Here is a 20,337-nt window from a genome sequence, read left to right as displayed (position 1 = left end):
TTAAGTCACAACACCATGCTCTTACAAAATGTTACCTGTTGTAGTACTGATATGAATCCTGAATGTGTATTTCACTGACTGCTGGCTAATTACGTATCATTAATATATTGATAAATGGCTTAAAACTCCTTTTTCTTTAGTTTAAGCTACTTTAACTGAGCAGATTTTCCCCTGTAAGGAATTCAGGAGCTAAAAATCTAACTTCATTAACTAACCAAATATCAGTCATATCAACACAAGTCAGGCAAGATACATACTAGAAACAATCATCAGGTTTTAACTGCAAAGAGTTAAAAGCAAGCTTAAAAATTCCGCTGTGGATTTTTCAATAAGAATTTCTGTTCAAATGCTTCACTTGACATTCCTAAAAGCAAACCAAGATAATAGGGTCCTTATAACAGGCTCAGAAAATCTGTTCAAATGTGGGTTGTTCAGGTTATTTGTGATTTGCTCTAGCAGTGGGAAGATGCATCAACTGCTCAGCAAGGTACTGTCCTCGGCCTGGTTCTAGACGTTCATTACTTGCTTGGGTGGTAGGCTAAGAAGTGTGTTTTTCTCCCTGTCTTCCCTTCCTTCTTTATGGGAGGGAAAGTGAGGTAGAGAAGATGTGCGTTGTATTCTCACCAGATAAAGAACTAGAATCCAAAATGATCTTTGACAGATTTGAAATGGTTTGAAATCGATAAGATGAAGTCCAAAGACTACAACACCTCAGAACAGTGGAAGATACAAACCAGTAACTGCCTACGTAACACTACTGGAAAAGTAATGATCATGAATATGAATCTACGGTATGGAAAACCTGAGTTATCAGCTGAGCATGAATAAACAGTCAATTGCTGCTGCAAACAAAGACAGATGCAATACTGATGTACTAGCAGGAGTGCTATCTAAGGAAAAGAAAGGTAATTAAGCCATTTTAATAATTCATTCTGCCTGTAACAAGCCACGGAAAGACCTTGGAGGTCTTAGAAGTACTACATCCACTGTAAGAAGAAAAGAAATCTGGGAAGAAGCCAGAGGAGAGAAACAAGGACCACTGAGGTTTTGCAAACATAATTAGATGTTTCCTTTGGGGGGAAAAAAAAAAAAAAGAATGAACAGGCTGAGGAATTTCCCAATGAGGAAACATTATCATGATATATATATTGTTGATACATGCTAATGTGTAAATATCTATTTTGAAATGCATGCTTCTAACCATAATACTTTTGCACTGCTATATTTTCTGATATGCTCATTAAACTTTATGATCTGTAGACCAGTCAGCTGAATAACAGTCTTTACAAAAGGTTTTTTTTTTTTTTTCCCCACACAATCAGGGTTTAAAACCTGTAATTCTGATGGCTTCCGAGAGCATCAGAAAAGAAACAGAAACAATATTTACTTTTGGCAGTTCTGTATTTCTTGTGAGGTAAATATCTAAGATTTTAGGTACTTCTATGAAGGGAAAATAAGTGAGATATTAAGTTTTTAACCTTTAAAGTAATGTATGAGCTTATCTTATTTAAACTGCTGTAGCATTGCAACTAGCAAAGTGATAGGTATTCGTATCATATATTCACTGTCACTACTTGTAGTCTTTGCATGTAATCATTAAAACAATCTTTTACTCAAAATTTAACTTTAAGAAAAATTTCCACCTTTCTCCCTTTCACTGCGGCAAGAATCAATACGTATTTGGACTATCCTCAAAGATTCTTCTCCAATTGTTCTAAAAACATTTATTAAAGAAGATGCATTAATTTCTTTGGCACCTTCTTTTAATGTCACCCTAAGAGCAATTGATTCGCCTTTTTTTCTCCTTTCAATTTAATGGAAATGGTAACATTTTCTGCAGTAAACCAATTTTCCTTTAAAATCATTCAATATAAGAGTTTGAATGGTTACTGAAATATAACCATACTAAGTATTAATACTGATAAACTTCTATTCTATATATAAATTTAAAACTTGCTTTATTAAATGATACACTTTTATAACTGTGGCATACAATTCTTCCTTGCTGTCCTAGCAACAGATTCTAGGGCTTATGGAGCCAACTAAAACATTCACATGAAATTCTATTTCTGTTTTTTTTTTTTGTTTTGTTTGTTTGTTTAAATTTTATTACTAAGTCAGATAAATATTCAGGGAAGAAATTATGAAAAAAGAGCACTGACTATAAAGAAATTTGATGGAGGCAACTTCCTGCTGCCAGCCATCCAAGAATGAGATAAAGTCCTCTGAGTGATCCCAAGATGGGGGTCTAGGTTAAATTTGCACCTATTTATAAAAGGTTATCTATACGGAGACTGGAAGAAGGGAAACAAAACCCGTGTACTACTCTCAAGAACACTTTATTATTTTACTTTCTAGTTACCACAAAGAAGTGGTAGAAGTAGAACGATTTACTTCACCGGGCACTATGCCTGTTTCCCAGACAAGGGAAGAAATGCATCTGAGGGATATTCATTTGCAAATTTTTTTTGATAGCACATTGTACGGTTGATATTTCCCATGCACCCATTACAGAAGGAGTGCAAAATGTTCTCTCAGGAAATATATGGAAGTTCCTGTATCACTGTGTGAATTCAGAACTTCCACATGCTAGAAGCCAAAGATGTATGCTTTGCCTACTGCTCTCAGCTACATGCACAGCTTTGAATGGGAACAGGAAAAAAAGAAAAGAGATTCCTCTGTAGATTAATACTTTTAGGTTACCTATAGCCAGTGGTGAATTTAAACAGTTTCCATCACTAGCTGACAGTTTACACTAAGTGATCAAAATTCAGAGGCTTTAATACAAGTATTATGAGAAGAATGTTCCATGCAGTTGCTAAACAACTGTATTGTTTTGTGGGCTCTAGCTTTAAGTGCTAAATTATCTTCAAAGAAATATTTATTTTAGAAACTTCTGTGCAGAATAGCTTGCCTTTAAGAAATAAATACCTTTTAAGCCAAAGAGCTGTTTGGATATTCCAGTTATCAAGAAACATCTTGAAACTTGTGGAAGACTAAAACAAAACAAAACCAGTTATTTCAGTAATTGTGAAATGTTACAAAACATTCCAGAATTCTGGCATATAAACTGCTCAAAAAGTATTTTGAGATTAACTGAATAAGGAATATACTCAACTATTTATAAGCACAAAATATTTTGGAAATCAACCGACAAGTAAAACATATTCAAAGCAGATTCTATTTTCTATTCTTCCCTAAGGGTGTGAACTTGTCATTTCTGATTTAAAACATAATCACTATCTTGATAAACAAAATGCTTAGAAAAAGTTAATGAAATTGCAATTAAATACATACATGGGCACGTATTTTATTTAAAAGAGCAATGAACAAACCTCTATTTGCTGGATTCTCAGATTTGATATTAGGTCCCAACGTGTAACTCCGTTTTTGTCATAGCCTCTAAAACCAAATCCTGCTGCATTATTAATTGCATCTGCTGCAATGGGACAAAAAGAAACAAAGGAATTATAAACTGCCTGTATTACAAATATTGCGCAGTACACAGCATGGAGTTTGTTCAAAATATTTGTGACATTTCAAAGGCTACGCACAGATTTTTAAATACTGAGGATCACTGCATTAGATGCTTGAACAAACAGAAAACAATCCAAGCAACATACTTGCTTTCAATTAAAAAGACTTGTACTGAAGCAAAAGAATGGGTGGCAGTGACAGTACAGATGCCTCCCTCTCTTATACAGCCTACTTTGATCTGCTTGAGCAATTTTACAGAAAAACAAACTCAATGAGATGCATCAAGACTATGACACAGTGGCTGGTTGTGATGACTTGAGACAGCAGCTCAACTCTCAGGTACATGCCTTCAGTGTGTGTTATGCAGCAGTAGTGATGGGTAAAGCCCAACGATAAACCTGCACGATTCAGTTAGGTGCACATTCACAGCACCCACCACATGTAACCAGTGAAGACCTAATAGAAGTACACAGCAATTTACTAAGCAGTGCACAGTTTGTCAGACTTCCACTGATGGCACAAGGCTGCTGTTTACATCCCACCTCTGAGTGTTTACAATGCACGTCAAAGCTCAAACACTTCAAAACAAACTATTTTTCTGCAGGAAAGCAGCTACCATCATGTGGATTGTGCAGGGAAAAGCAAGAGGTCTCACCCTGAACACCGCCTCTCACTTTCAGTACTCACCTCTGGCTCCGCTTTGTCAGCTCAGCCACTAAAGCTTCCTCAGCTGAACTTCTCAAATTAGGATGGCCACTTACACGTGGGCTGGAGTCCTTCCCAAATATTGCCTCTGCTGAGCCAGGCATTGGGTGCATGCACCCAACCACCATAACCACGGGGCACTTGGCTACACCAATGACCATGGGGAGGAGAATGCCCATTGCTCTCACAATTCAAAGTAATCCGAAGGAATTGGAAGCAAGGTAGCCAAAAGGCGCTGCAGCAGCAATACAGATCTAGTCCTCCAGTTGCAGGACATTAGCCCTCTGTGTGAGCTCACAGCTCTTCCAAAGCACTCTGATCAGATTGTCCCTTGCTTTTTAAATTACAACTAGCAAGGCAAGAAAAAATCCTCAACTTTTATTACGATATTAAAAAGAATTTACTTTATATAATAGTGATACGTAAGTGAAATTCATCAATTCATTTTCCTTTCTCCTCAACAGCTTTTTCAAGGTACTAATCCAACATACTCAGAAAATAAAAGATGTGATTGATCCAAACACTCAAACAGTTCCTTTCCTGAAGTTGAGTTTCTTCAACTATTCACAGGACTTGAAGAGGCTGACTTGAAGATGGCTGATTTGATTTAATACAGGGTAATTTATAATATTTTTTCCCTCTTCAACAACAATTTTAAAAGATATCTATCTGGTATAACTGATGTCACCTGCAAACATTAGACAACAATTTTACGCTGTTAGAAATAGCTGAATACATGAACTCCACAATCCCTTGCTAGCTAGAGCACAAAGACTACAGCTAGAGTAGTCATTTTATTAACTAGCATTTAGTAAGTATTCAGTTTATTAACAGATCTTTTTTCTTAAGTGCAAAGAATAGCAATATGCAACTCAGAAGTATACCATCCAATAAAAATGTTAAGGGCTCTGCACATTCAACTCACACCATTAGAAGTTTAGATGAAGGAGAAAGTTGAAAAAAGTTACTTAGCAAACCAAAAGTACAGAATCGATATGGTGTATTTTTGCAGTAGTTTACCAAAAGAATGCTAACACTACACTGATAGCAAACAGAAGTAGAAATCTATCTGAAGAATGACAGAGGGGGAAAGAAGAAAATTATTCATTTTTCAGCTGACTCCTGCTTTTGACAGATGATGATACTGGTGCATAAGAGCATAATATTCAAAAATATTTCATTCCACAACAAGCCCCAGAATTACTATATCCAAACGTGCTGAAAGCACTTCATTCATTGACCGGGAATGAAACCAGCAGCTGTAAATGAGTCATGCTGCTCTGCTACACTGAGGCTTTCTTTATTGCATTGTTTCCCACAGATTTTCTCTCCAAAGACTTATGAAACAAATATGTAAAACTGAAGAGGAGGAGGAAACCAACGAAATCTGTTTTGTGAGACACATCCAATATGCCAACTTATATAAATACAGCATTGTTTTTCTTTTTTTTGTTTTGTTTTTATTTTAAATAACATGATATGAAAAGCAAAACATAGTTTAAACTGTATCATCTATTCAGTGTCTTAGATCAGTGACTATGGGTGTCCTGTCATTTGTCAACTAGAATTTTTAGCAAGCAAAGACTAAAAATGAAGTGCCATCCATCAAATTCTGGAAAAACCACTGCGAACACTACCTACTATTAACAACACTACTACACATCTGAATTTCAATATACTCATTTTCCCTCCATGCTTGAAAAAAACATCAAGCAAATTACTACTGCTAACGAACCAGAGAAAGAGGCTAAGAATAACTTTTCAGACATGCTGAAGGCAAAGAATCCAAAAAAAACCAAAAAACATAAAAGCACCCCCAAGGACTGTACATCAAACTAGTTCCATAAATTTTTAAAAAGCAAAAAACACATTGCTCATTAAAACACCGTCACTCTCCAAAAACCCTCATGTTTCACTCAGATTTGTTCAGTAGACCATGATCTCATTTGCAATACTGTCACAACGTTGTGCTTAGTTTTATGATAGGTTTTGTTTCACAAAGAAAAGACATCATTCAATACATTTGACAATCCCTTGTAATACTTAAATATAATAATGTTTGCCTAAGGCCTCAAGAGGGCACTGTCACTTTTTAATACATACTTAGCGTGCAGCATCTCAAATGAAACTCAATACATATAGCTGAGTTTTTTTTTTCTGCACTTACCTAAAGTCCATGCAAAATAATATTTGGGTCTGGCAGCCATAAGAGACACGTATAGGTAGAAAAACCTTACAGGCCATGATGCTGTAGCTCTGAAGTTCTCATCAATGTTGTATTCCACAGGCAAAGTTTTTGTAATAGTCATGTGAAAGAGTAAGGAGAGTCCGCAGATTAAGAGTTTCTGTGCCACAGCTATCTGAAAAGTTTAAGATAAGAGACTTCGTAAGCTTCGTTTTTTGTTAGTCTAATGGAAACAAGGGCAAGTTATAATTCTCCTTCCCTAAACAGATGTGTATATACATCAATTTTTCAGTAATATTTACTACCAAATTTAAAATAGATGGTAACAATTTATAGAGGTTCATGAAATATCCTTATCTTGGTTACACTGTGAGCAGCACATCTTCTGGCAAACAGAAAAACAAATTCAACTACACCGAGCCCCTACTAGGCCCTTTCAATAAGGGGAAGATCTGCAACACCAGTTTCTATTCCATTGTCAAATTACCTAACCAAGTAAGATGCTAAGACATCGCAACACAAAGAAAATAACCTAGCACAGAATGAGATGAGTACAATTATTGCAGAGATTCCAGAAATAATGGCAAAATTTTAGTGCATTTTTGGTAATCTTTGGCGTAATACATGTGTTCAATTGCAGCCCAACTCAATGGATCAATCATCTCTGTTGGATTATTACAATATCTAAACCAGTAAAATAAAGAAATAATTTATGAATTTACACCCAAAATAATTTATGAATTTACACCCAAAATGCCTCAGTACTACAAAGATCTGTTTTCCCAACTAGAATGATCAAGCTATAAGGAGGCAAATAATATGCTCACAGACATGTTAAAAATAAGTTCTTCAGCTAGAATCTGGACTCAAATTACCCCAAAATTCAGTTTTGCTGTAACCACCACAGTAAATAGTACGCTATTTTTAGGAAACCAGTACTTCTAAGTTTCTGTTATAAAATGCACAGAGCGCTAATGTATGACATTCACTGCTTTGAGTAGTTAGGATCATCCATATGCCAAGGGTGGACAGCACGGTCTGTGCAAATGCCTAAAGGAACACACTAACCAAGCACTTCTAGATGAGAAGTTTGAGAGCTTTAGCATTTAAAAGTAATTAGCAAATTTTTGTTGTAAGCAAACTCAGTATTTAAATATTACAATTTTAATTTATGTTATTATTCCATCAACACTAAACTTGGCAGGAAAATAGTCACAGCTATTTTTCTTTGAAGCATTGGAACAAAAAGATAACCAAAAGCCTTTTTTTGCCCATCCTGCTTCCAGTACACCTACCCAAACCTTTAAGGTCCTAGTTCAATTCGAGTGCAGCTACACGCACCTAGCTCCAAAATAAAGAATAGCTCAGTTCCATAATACAGAATACAGCATTAAGTGCCCAACTGGAAACATGTTTCTGCAAGATGCACAGTATCAAAGACTCCCTCAGTCACGCAGGTGCATGAGGTGGTACAGCCTGATCAAAAAGTCTGGAAAAGCTGTAAAATGGTAACTGCTAACTTTAGAGACTGCATGTATTTCATGCGGATCGCCAGAGAGGATTAGAAAACCCAGCCAGTTAAACAAACCAGCTGGATAATTCAGGAGGCAACTACCTATCAACAGCTAAACGGGGTTTTACTTATTTTTTTTCTACTTGTTTTCTAATAATCTTCTTTTCACTATTTTACTCTATTACGAGAGTTCAAAGTAGAAAGCATTAGCTTTCTAAACGTGTTCCTTTGTTTTTCTAGCAACTATTAATCCATCTCCTTCTTTGGAAGAGCAAAGAGAAAGTTCAGTTGGCATAACTTCTTATCTTCAGGAATTTATATAGAAATGAATGTTGCTCAGTTATTACTAACACTAATCAATCTTTGATTTTGGTAGGCAATATCTAATACTTTAAAAAAGCTGGCTATTTGTAAATACAAAAAAGTATCAATCCTAAACAACAAAGACAAGTTGCAAAGACTTAACTTCAATAAAATTTTCAATGAAATTCATCTTAAGAAAAAACAATGAGCTCACATAGCTGTACTTTTACAAAATAAACTCTGCAGTTTTCAATATGTAGTTGCAGAACTCCTACGTACTATAGGAGGAAGGTGTTTTTATTTAAATGATGCATTTCTACAATTTTTTTTTAGCAGCAACATTTAACTACAGGGACGAGTATAATAATATCCAGACACAACATGACATATTATTTAATTTTGCTGTTGTTGTTTTGGGATTTTAAATACTACTTCACTCTATACTTTTAAGTCCCAGAACCCCAATCAAGCATGCTGACACCACTCACGGGGATCAGTATAGGTGTATTAAAGTCCTTAGCAAACAAGTATGGAGATAATCTCCTGACCCTACAAAGACTGGGAGCTGCGGTTTCAGGACTGGTTTAAGCAGAGTTTCTGAAGAACAATCCAAGCATAGGCTGCAATGCAAAGAAGCAGTCCTTTCTTTTTTCCTCACCTTAGCTGCAAGTTTTTCCTTCTGTTGAGTCAGATTAGGGAAGCAAATGAGGTGAAATGGTAGCCTTTGCAGGTTTTGGCTTTTTTTTTTTTTTTTTGACAAGCTAGCTTCAGATGGGATCAAATGATGTGAATCAGATCACCATGCCATGGAATGCACATTAGCATTTATATGATAAGCAAATGACTCAGAAGCCCCAAGTTGATACTTGGGTTGGCCTCAATAGATTATAAAATTACAGTCTGAGACTTGTTTAGCATACTCAAGTTGTGAATAAATTTACACAGAAACAGAAGCCCTCACCTGACACCACAGTAATTGTTCTATTACCCATATAAATGCATTTGGTAAAGCATTGATTCACGTCATTTTACTTAATCAACTAGGCTATTGATATTAACTTGTTTGCCAAGGCATAAATGGGTAATAACTGGATTTCACGTTCATGGGAGGATTGGTCAGTCTTTACAGGGATGAAGTAACTAATTTTAAAAAGTTTGAAGTTCATTTCATTCACTCTTCAAAGTTTTCAATGCATCAAGTTGAAAAGTAAAACCTGTTTATTGTGGAATAACTCAAAAACTGCACTCCAAAACAATTGTTCCATTAATGAATTAAGAGAACATCAGCTGCAAGATATCTTTCACCTCGTGTGAAGTAGAATATACAATTTACTTTACAACAAAAAGGTAGAAGGGCCTGGCTTATTTAGTTTTGATGAATAAAAATTGAGCATACCTGTATAAAAATATCAAATATGGTTAACACCGGGAAGGGAAAAAGATATTTAAGGTAGAAAACAGTGCCAGGAGAAAAACAAATGTGCATAAATCAGATGGCAATGCAAGCAGGTTGAAAGCTGGATTCCTAATCAGTGAAAGGAGTTCCGGAACAGCTTTCTAATTGAGGCAATAAACACTCACTGAGCTCCAGATTATATAAATATATCGCTGTATGAACAATATAATGTATATAAAATACATATAAAAAGTAGTAAAGGATCTTCTAAGTTTATTTGAATATTTGTTGTTGTTGTTCTTGGCTGATAAACAATAAGGAGCTCAATATAATATTGAAGTATGTTAAAGCGTATCATTTTGTGGAGGATAGCACCTCAATTAAAAATTACAGGTAATTAAGCAAGAACTTTATAACTTGTAGGAAGAGTCTGCATAATATGCAAGAAAGCAGATATCTGCTGACAGGCATCTTGAATTTTAAGGGTAGCCATAATAAAAAGAAACTTACAAAGACAGATATTAATTTCTGAGAGTTGACACCACTTTGAGCACCAACAATTGATAGCTTGCAAAAAGGCACAATAGGAGGGATATAAGAAATAAATTTTAATATGCTGACTTGATTCATTTAACATGCAATGAGCACAGCAAATATACTAAACCAAGTTAATATCATGCAGTCAACACAGTATAGAGGAGGAGGCTGGCATGAACTGCTTTTGTTATATAAATGATAACTAACAAGAAATGAAGCTTATATTATTATACTCAACTCAGCTGAAGGATTTTTTTTTCATTTACTATATTAACATTTGCTGATCCCCTTTATATTTCATTTTTTGAGTTACCTAACAATTTATTCTTCTTGAAATAATTAAGTAACAAGGAACACATTTAAAATATTAACATGAAGCTAATGGGCTGTAAGCATTCTTCTAGAACAAAACAATGAATACTTTAATTGATGCAGCAAATGCAGTAAACAAGTTATATCATCCATATTTCTCCAAAAGCACACAATACTCTCTGGTGTTATAAAATGCAGCCAGATTTCTCTAACACCAGTCAGGAGATGAAGTATCAACAGCATAGACAGCTTCTCTTTATTTTTTATGTCAAAAGCTAATACAGCATAAATCGCAAAAAATGTCAAGCACTTTAAGAGCAATACATTTTAGAGAAAACTGCTTACCTGAAAGAAGAATGTGTTATAGGTTTATGCTTTTATTTTTATTGACTTTGTTCTGATCACTAGCAAGATTATGTGGTAAAAAGCTATGAAGACCTACCAAGCACTCGGTAGATGAATGTCCAGAAGTAGTGATATTGACAGATCTGGTTAGTTCCATTTATTTGCAATAAATTTACTACACAATATTTTTCCCCAGAAATAGGATTTTAGTACATAAGATGTGATGCATCTGTTGAGCTAAGAGGACGTTTAAAAACAAGTGTGCAACTTTGCCAATACAACATATCGATGCAGTCTACAGACTGTGAGGTGCCCATCTATGCAGGGAAGTCTCATTCGTCCTCCTCCCTTCTTGACTACTTGCTCAACAGCACATTTTTATGACCTTAGGTACTTTATCAACATGTAAAACAGTTTCAAATATTATCATCCTCCAACCACTAGTTTACATTCCTGTGGTGCAAGTTACTACAACCACACGAGGCTTGTAGAACAGAATGTGCAAAAAATCATCACCCACATTCAAAGGATGGAAGTGGATAGATATCCACTTAATTCTTTGGATTAAAATAGACAAGTAACAAGCTTTGGGAGCTTTTGATTTTAACTGCGACCATAAAATCTCTCTGGTAAAGAGAGAGTATGACCAAGAGAGAAAGTATGATCAACTGGACTTTCTTCTGTACAGATGTGTTCTCTTTTCCAACAAAAAAACAAAGAGAAAAGAAATAGACTGTATGGATGACAAGCCATACTGTTACTTTTTTTTTTTTAATCTGAAGGTGTAGTAAAAGATGGACTATCCATTACAGTATGCATCTGTTTTAGATGAATTTGTAAACTCTCCACGGCATTATTGCTAGTCCATCTTCTATGACACCTTCAGATAAAAGAAAAAAATACATCCATCCTTAGTATATCTCTAGACAAATAAAAGCGAAAAAGAACTATTTTGATCAGTATTTTTCAACTTAATGCATATGAACGTTTTCTACTTGCTGCATGCAGACATTAAAAAACAGTAGCATTCAAGAATTTTCACTGAACTTTGCTGGAACTATTAAGACGTGCAGTTCGTCCTTACCAGGACACTTTTGTACACGGTATATGCTTTGAAGAAAAGATACATTAACTGCTTCATCAAAAGATGGCTTTTTACCATATAAGCTTGGTAGGAAGCACCGATTTCATTTGCTTTTGTCCACAAGATCCAGACTGGAAACCATGGAGAAAACCTGCCTTAAAGAATAAGTATTTAACTTTTGGAACAGAGAACTGTACTGTTGATGAACGAAATCCAGATACAGCTCAGAAGTTATGCCTGTAAATGAACAGTGCAAATCAAGCTTTTCATGCAATGATTACATCAGCATCGGCACTGCAAGAGTCATACATCTTACATTTGGAGAAGGATCCGTTTGTTCATATTTTGTATCTTCCTTCCCATTTGCTTCAGACTGTTGCAGTTGGTATGATCTGCCTTCAATGAAATTAATATAGTCTTTGTAAGAGCATAACGGGCCTGCCAGGATACCCATGAAATTACAGTTGTAACTTAAATACTCCAGTAGACTTGGCATGCGTCTGTAATTCAAAGACAAGCAGCTCGTGAGATGGCGTGTGTGTTTCCACAAAATTTCCACAGTAGGAGAAGTCATACTGCATGTCATTGCTCACTCTCATTGCAACAAGAACCAAACGCAGAAAAGCACTTCATGTGTATTTTGCAATCACAACTTAAAACATTCTAAACACAGTATTGCTTTCCAATCTGTACTGAGCATTTTCAGACTGATGTCTTTAACTCTGGTGACTTTCTCCTTGCCCTGAGGAGGCATTTGACTGAAGTTGAGACTGGGGAAGGAGAAGGAAGGGTGTTTCCCTAAGTGTTCAATTGTTTCTGTTTTCTTTTTTCCCCTCAATAACTGAATCAGTAAACAAAGGTGTGTGTTAACTGGCGATAAATTAAGTTAAGCAAAATTCCTCAAGTCAAGACTGTTTTGCCCAGGACAACATATTATTTTCAAGTCTCCTGAATAAAGAAAGGAGAAAATGTAAGTTAAATGCTGAAAAACAGAAATTAGACAAATATGTTCCTTCACCAACTACTTTATATGTGTACTAAATGTTAACTAGTCTCCTATCTGATCTGGCATTAATTTGCATATAATGCATAGAACTTTGTTTTTATACTTAAGAAAAACCATTCCATTTCAAGTGGTATTTTCCAGGAGAATAAATGCATGTAATTAAGTTACAAATATACAAAGCGTGGACCTGTTTTAGATGAGTTTGTAAATTCTCCATCTTGAACATGAACTGCAGCAATTTCATAAAGCATCAATAAAGCACACAAACCACTGGCTTCTCCCTGCCCCTAAAACTAAACTCTCAGATCACTGAAAGCCTACCTTACAGCCAAGCATCTTTGTGACGGTGTCAAATCTTCATTTTTTCGAAACATTCCTAAGGAAGAGCACAGGGAAAAGGAAAAATAAAGAAAAGGTAGAATACCACAAATTAATTATCAGTGTCTTTAATCAGTAGAGCAAACCTCATGCTACAATGTATTTTTTTAATGTCCTCAAGTACTTTCAGAGAAATTATAACACGTGTAACTGCTGAAATTGGATTGAACATCTCTTACCGTTGACAAAATTACAAAATTTCATATTCTCAGTTACATCCAACAGTGCCTAAACCTGAAACCACACGGATTTCAGGAAAGTGTTAAAAAGGCTTGTAATAAGCTTTGAAAAATACAGTTCCCTTACATTTTTAAGATTTCAAAATGTACAGGTTTCAAAACCTTTTATTGCCAGTCAGGGAAGTCGAACTTCAAACCCCATTAACCCAGCAGTAACCCAGGGACACCACACTAGCCACACGCCTTTGATGCGTATATGAACACAGTCCAAGACAGATTTATGTTACCCAAAACGCAATGCAGACCTAAAAACCACCATCATGCTGCAAGTAAAGATTATAAACAAGGTCCAGTGAAGCAGACAGGACAGTAAAGGGTGCCTGAGTCTTTTCCATGAGCCCTAACCCCTGCCAGCAGAAGGGGGCAGGCCAAGCCTAAATTCAGCAGCAAGGCCTAAGCTACATTCCTGTCATACCCCGCCCTTTCTGAAATGCTGGTGGCCTACTCCTGAAAAACAAGTTTCTGAATTCATGTTGCTGTAAAAGAGAAAGGTCAACAATATAACCTTCAACACTTTAAATAATTATAAAATACGTTAATCTGAGGCCAGGGTGCAGAACAAGCCGAGTTCCCTCCTTCCAACAGGCCTGGCTGCTTCAGCTCCTCCTGCAGGCTCGCCTCCAGCCCAGACCCTTGTGGGGGCATCCGTTCTGTGCTGTTCGCATCTGCAAGCGTCCTTTGTGACTGCAGACACTCAAAAATTTATTTTCTAAAGCATCGCTTCCTACGGGAAATTAAGCTTGTGGAATCCCACTTCAATTATCTTCCTCTCTAGCAGTTCCTAAACCCAAAAGCGAATTTCCAATCAAGTTTAATGAAAGAGTAGAGGTAATATAGATATGAAATTCTAATGTGTTTTATAAAAATAGGTGATTGTATAGATAATATAGAAGGAAAAGATCCTCCTCCGCTCACAGAAAGATTGCCTTCAAGGCCTGCCCCTTGATGCCAGTAAATCCACGGACAGGAGCCTTTATATTTGATGTAAGCTTATATAAGGAAAGTCTCAACTGGAGTCTCTCTCTCTATATATATTAAAAAACTATATATATATATATATATATATATACACACTATATATATATATATGTAGGATATCAAAATCAGTAAAGTTTGAGACTAGAAAAAGAGGGGGGAATCAAAACTTGTTTAATTCTATGACTCATGGCAATACTTCTTATCTAAAGAGAAGGTATCTGTTGTCTTCGTGTGACTCTAGGAACTCTGACCTATAGACACTTAGGACTTAAAAACTGCACTCTTAGTCTTCAAAGCTGAGACAATAGAGAGGGCTTAACAAACTGGCATCTCCTACAACCTGAAAAAGTGCCTTCTTCATTCCTGATCCTCCCCATTCATTCATACTCAAGGGAAATAAATAAATAAATTTTAGCACAATCCCTAATTCCACACAGGCACTTTCTCTTCCCCACAATTACAGTGTCACATCTCCTTAATACTACAGCAAAGATTTCTATGCTGATAAACTGCACTGAACAAAAACATGTGGGAGAAGCTTCTTGAAAGGTCCTTTAACCTTTAAGGCTGTAGCATTAGAGGTCTCAGGTACTGAATCCTGGAATTCAGCACCATCTAAAAAAGAAATTCAACACAGAGACTCATGTAGGATGTGGATCACAAGACATGAACTGTATAGGGAAGAAGCTTGTACAGAGACTTACAAGCCCTTACAAAACAGCCCAGAGCAGGATCCTCCCTAGCGGCTGTATCCCACGTGGATACCTTCTTCTCTGAGTAAGGAGGAGGAAGCAGTGACCACGTGTGTCCAAATTAACTTGCCCAAAGCCAGACTAACCACTAAAGAAAGGTAATTAGCCAAACAAAAGATTTCACACCATTGACATGTTATGAAAAATGAGGGGAAAAAAGCTGAAATAGAGTAATCTAACCACTGAAATATGCCCTTTGGGGCATATTTATATACATATTTATATACAATACATAATTTTGGAGGGGTAAAGAGCTGGCATATTTAAAATGAGTTAAAATGAGTACACTTACGTATGTATATGAGGATTTACTTTCCACCTACATAAGCTGGCGGGCAATACACCTGCTGTCTCAAACCTGTACAGTGTACAAGTAAGCCTCCTTGTAGTCTTCACCTCCCTGTCTCACTGACATTTCACTCCATCCATCAGCTTCGTGGAGGTCAGTGGCTTTCCCCATGAGCTTTTTTTAATGTCTTTTCAGTGCCTGTGTCACACTCTCAAAAGCTTTCAGGAAGCTGCTGCTAACACTTTTTAATTGACAGAAAAGGGCATAAGGTGCTTTTAAAATCATAGAACAGCCCAGGCTGGAAAGGACCTTGAAAGACCATCAAACCCAACCTTATCTAACACAAGCTAAATGCATACAAGTTCTTTCAATATTTCCAAGGCAGTGTATCTGCCCATGGGGTCAGAGGCCTCAAATCATAGCTGTTCCCGAACACAAGAGATAAAGAAACCCCATTTCATCAGCATGCCACTGCCAGGGAATTCATGAAGTTTTCTAACTTTTCTCTGGGGTTTGTGAGAAATATTTTCTCCTGTCCTAAAGCACCAAACTACTGCAATGGCTGCATCTTTCAGTGGCTACCAAATCACACAGTGGGGATTTGAGAGTATAGGTTTTATTGAACATCTGTTAGAACGGTGAAATGATTTGGCCACTCAGCAACTGTAACTCAGTTTTCTCATCTGTAAAGTAAGAAACGAGCCTACATTCCTTCCTTGGTGAAAGAATTTTGTAAATCACCCCTAGCAAAATTTATCCCCATTGGTCTAAATCATGAGGAAGCTGCACCTGTTCATTCCTCCTCAGGAGATGACATCCTAAAGGTAGCAAAATCAACGTCTTTAGGTACATGCCAACATCCTTCCCTCCCAATAGGCTTTATTAAAGCTTGTTTTGACTACTACCATGCATCCTCACAATTACAATACAACGTTATCATCATATCCTGGCATTACCCCAGCTTTGTAGTTAAGCTGCTTGAATATATCCACCTTTATATTTGCATGAAAATCTGGCTATTCAATAACTCATTAATAATGCTTAAACGTGAGATTATATTACATTAATAATACTTAAACATGGAGATCCTATCACAAGCCTCGTTGTAACTACAGCAAATTTTAATTTGAGGTTCTGAAATGGATCACCAGCTGAGCTCAAATGCATGCTGCTATTGAAACGTTTTAAGACCTGAAGAAGACACAGATATTCAATAACAGTTTTAGTTGTTACTAGCACGCTGGAAGCAAACAGACAAAGATGCCAGCTGAGTAAAATTGCACAGAAACTACAAAAAAAAAGAAAAAAATCAGAAATTTTGAAATCCAGAAAGCCACACCAGCAAACATAGGCTGAAAACAACACTTAAAGACTTAGGGGTGGAGAAATACAATATAACCCTTTAAACACTAATAATGTGTACGGTAGTGAACGTGATTTGGTAACTCCAATAATGGCCATGTTGTCACTAACACAAGAGGGAACACTTAAAAAAAAAAAAAGACATACAAAAATACAGATCAACAGACAATTGACAAGAAAAGCAATTCCTAGACTTGTGAAGAAAGTATCATAACTAAAAAAAGCAAAAACCAAAACCAAACCAGACAAACAAACAAACAAAAACACACCACACCATTCCTACTGAATATGGTAAGTATCTGCCTTTGAGGGAAGTAAAAGGTAAAGCGTCAATTAACTGAAAATAAAGATGGAATGTTTTGATCAACTACAACAAGAAACATTCCTCAATACTTTTGACAGCATTACGTTATTTGAGAAACCACTACTATTAACAAAATAGCAGGTACTGCAGTTTGGATAGGACTACTCATTACCTGCCAACCAAGAAGGAATTTACCTTTTTTTCTTTTAAATTATATTGCTTAAAAACATTCCAAGTGCATGGTGCGCTGCTACAATTGTATGAAGCTGGTAGCAATAGATAATCAAGACCACTGCAACTAACATGGTGTTTGCATGCAAGTTTCTCCAACTTTAGGCTTGTTTCTTTCTCCTTATCTGTTTTTTTCCATTTTTCCATGTGTTTTTTCTATCCATTAAAATCTTCCTCCCAGGGGCCATATGGGACAGAGACATAATTTTCTGGGGAAAGTAACTCTAATGGCCAATTTGGAAATCTTACAACCCTATAATAGTACAATAGTAATACAAGCACAAAACAATCCAGCCATTGCCCTCATATGCTGCTGTTGAAGTGAAGTAAATGTAGGGAGATCAAAAAAAAATTTTGGTGTACAATTATCATATAACTATATTTTGCCAAATCATGATTCAAAGGAAAAGGCAGAAGCTAAAAACAAAACAAACAAACAGAAATCAGCCCTTTAGAGTACACTGAATATGCAACTCATCTCCTTCTAGCTCTCACAGTAAATGCAGTGCCTTATCAGATCAGCATCAATGTCTACTCTATTGCTTTTAAAAATGGAGGGCGCCAGATACATCATCATAATTAGAAAAAAGCAAGCAGTGTTCCAGGAACAGCACATTTAAGCACCGGCAACTACAAAGCTGAAAACCAAGACATGAGGGATGGCAGAAGGGCGCATACAGGACAGGAAAGTTTTTTTTTTTTGTGGTCAGAAAGCATATGAGAGATAAGCCCCCGGGAACAAAGAAGAAGCTGACAGAAGAGCGTTATGGTTCTGGTTTCCTACCTGTGTCTAAACACATTTTTCTGACTAATGCAACATGGAAATATGGAGAAATAATTTGGAAGAATTACACTTCTTTCTTAGTAGATGAGTACTACATTTAAGAAGTTACTACTTTTCCTGTTCATGTATTATTTAATTTAAGTTAGAGAAAAGAAATAAGAATGAGGTTGGAAGAAGTTGTGACCATTTTGCCCCTTTTAAATAGCAAATATCAAGTCTAATGTTCTCTGTTTTTGCTGACTGAATCTCTTGGTGACTTGAAAAATAAGTATGTCGTGAGCTCCAGAACTTCCTTGGGTAATGAATATAACTGATGAAGAGACTCTTTGTTTAAGATTCATTAAGCACTAGAGTTAAAAATAAGCTGTCAAAGTCCATACAGATTAGTGAGATTAGATTTTGATATGCGTACTTCCTGTAAAGATCCCCCAGCTCATACAGAATTGCAGAAAATGAGTGAGGCTCATGTGCGGGTGCATGCATTATAAGCAAAAGAGGGAGAACTCAGTATGTAACTCATCACAAGTTACAGGAGTTAAGCAGTCACAGTATCTTTCTTCTCTTCTGCTCAACTTTTGGTACCTTATAATTGCAAAGGCTTCTCTATTTGACACCACCTTCTAGCTAGGAATTTCGCACGCACATTTTTAGCCTTTCTAAACCAGCTGCAGGCTATCGTCGTGCTTCTGGAACGGCTGCAATGCACCTTTCCTTCTCAAAAATATGCCAGTTTTGAATTTGGTGAAAAAAGGTACTTCAGACAGAATCTGAAGTACAAAAAGTTCCTTTTTCCCCCTAATTCTGTCATTAGCCTAACAAATCTGTATCTTATATCTATATTAATACACAAATCTAAATCTTGCCATAAAGAATGAATATGGACACAAGCAGTCTCCAAATAATGTGAATACTTCTGCCTTTAAAATGTACATGTGTGATGCCAAAAATAATCTGCAAGAACTTAACATACTGACTATTCATTTTTGGCAGTGCTCACTTAAGTAGCAAGAACCTGTATGAAGGCAAGAACTATCAAGGGCTTAAGTTCAAAACACAAATCAAAGTACACCAAAGGCATAGTCTAAGTTTATGCAGGTGTAAATTTGTGATCCAAATAACCTTCTGAAAAGAATCATAGAATCATTAAGGTCGGAAAAGACATTCAAGATCATCTGGTCCAACCATCCCCCTACTACCACTATCACCCACTAAACCAAGTCCCTAAGCACCACGTCCAACCTCTCCTTGAACACCTCCGGGGACTGTGACTCCACTACAAAGCAAACTTAAATTATTCCTATGGAATTTGCATAGAATTCTCCTGCTGTAATAAAAAATAAGCCCACAGTAAGTACGCAGGGTTCTAACAGTTAAAGGAGTTGTCACTGTTTATGTAAAGAAGTACTAGAGTTCGACTTGGAATCAAGGACATCCACCAAGACTAGAAAGACTCATTAGCATGCAACGTGAGTGAGTGAACTTCGTGATTACATCCAGTTCTTTCCAGGACCTTCATATGTAATACCAAAACCATCTGAACACAATGAATAGGCTGCCAGGAAAAGATCGGGTCCAGGAGACTTGCCTTTACCACAAAACCAACTGTTTTCATTGATTTCTCTTGATGGATCCCTTATAAGTTGTGTAAGTTCTCTGGGGTTAAAAATCATTGTTTTAATACAATCTCATTTTCCCTTGTATATCTTTTCTTGCCGTCTCCTGACATCAGACTCATAGTTGCTCCTGAATTTATACTGGTCTCACCAACTTTTGAAAGTCATACTCACACTGTGCTTCTAGCAGCTGTCCTTCTCCAGCTCAACTCAAGAACTCTGCTGAACTGCAAATGCAACCAGAGAGAAAGCTTTCCAGTACTTTATCAGCTACTCCCCAGAGGCTGACAAAAAATCTGGAAGATCTCTGATGTGGGGGCAGCAATGAAAAAAATTCAAGATTGATGCTCAGAATTCAATGACACCCCCAAGAAATTCAGACAGAAAATAACCTGGATTTACTAGGAAACTACAAATTGTCTGTATTAAGTAGGAAAAAAATCTAGCATAGTCCGTAATGAAAGTTAAGAATAGAGCTGACTAAATGAAATATTTTTTTCAAGACTACCAGAAACACCCACATGCTTGTCCCATACCCCAACTC

The 20,337-nt window shown here is 36.4% G+C and overlaps 1 protein-coding gene across 2 annotated transcripts in view; it reads right to left on the bottom strand.

The window, feature by feature from the left end:
• Positions 1-20,337, bottom strand: part of MBOAT2 (membrane bound O-acyltransferase domain containing 2) — a 96,529-nt gene that overhangs the window by 12,027 nt on the left and 64,165 nt on the right. For both annotated transcript variants that reach the window (XM_040551316.1, XM_040551317.1), the window contains 5 exons: positions 13,185-13,239; positions 12,174-12,357; positions 6,350-6,542; positions 3,336-3,439; positions 2,932-2,996 (listed from right to left, as the gene is read on the bottom strand). In XM_040551316.1, the coding sequence (XP_040407250.1) occupies positions 2,932-2,996; positions 3,336-3,439; positions 6,350-6,542; positions 12,174-12,357; positions 13,185-13,239 (601 nt within the window). The remainder of the gene's footprint in view (positions 1-2,931; positions 2,997-3,335; positions 3,440-6,349; positions 6,543-12,173; positions 12,358-13,184; positions 13,240-20,337) is intronic.

Source organism: Cygnus olor, chromosome 3 (assembly GCF_009769625.2).
Source record: "Cygnus olor isolate bCygOlo1 chromosome 3, bCygOlo1.pri.v2, whole genome shotgun sequence".
Lineage (NCBI taxonomy): Eukaryota > Metazoa > Chordata > Aves > Anseriformes > Anatidae > Cygnus > Cygnus olor.
The sequence above is the reverse complement of the archived record's forward strand: the minus strand, read 5'-3'. Positions and strand labels throughout refer to the sequence as shown.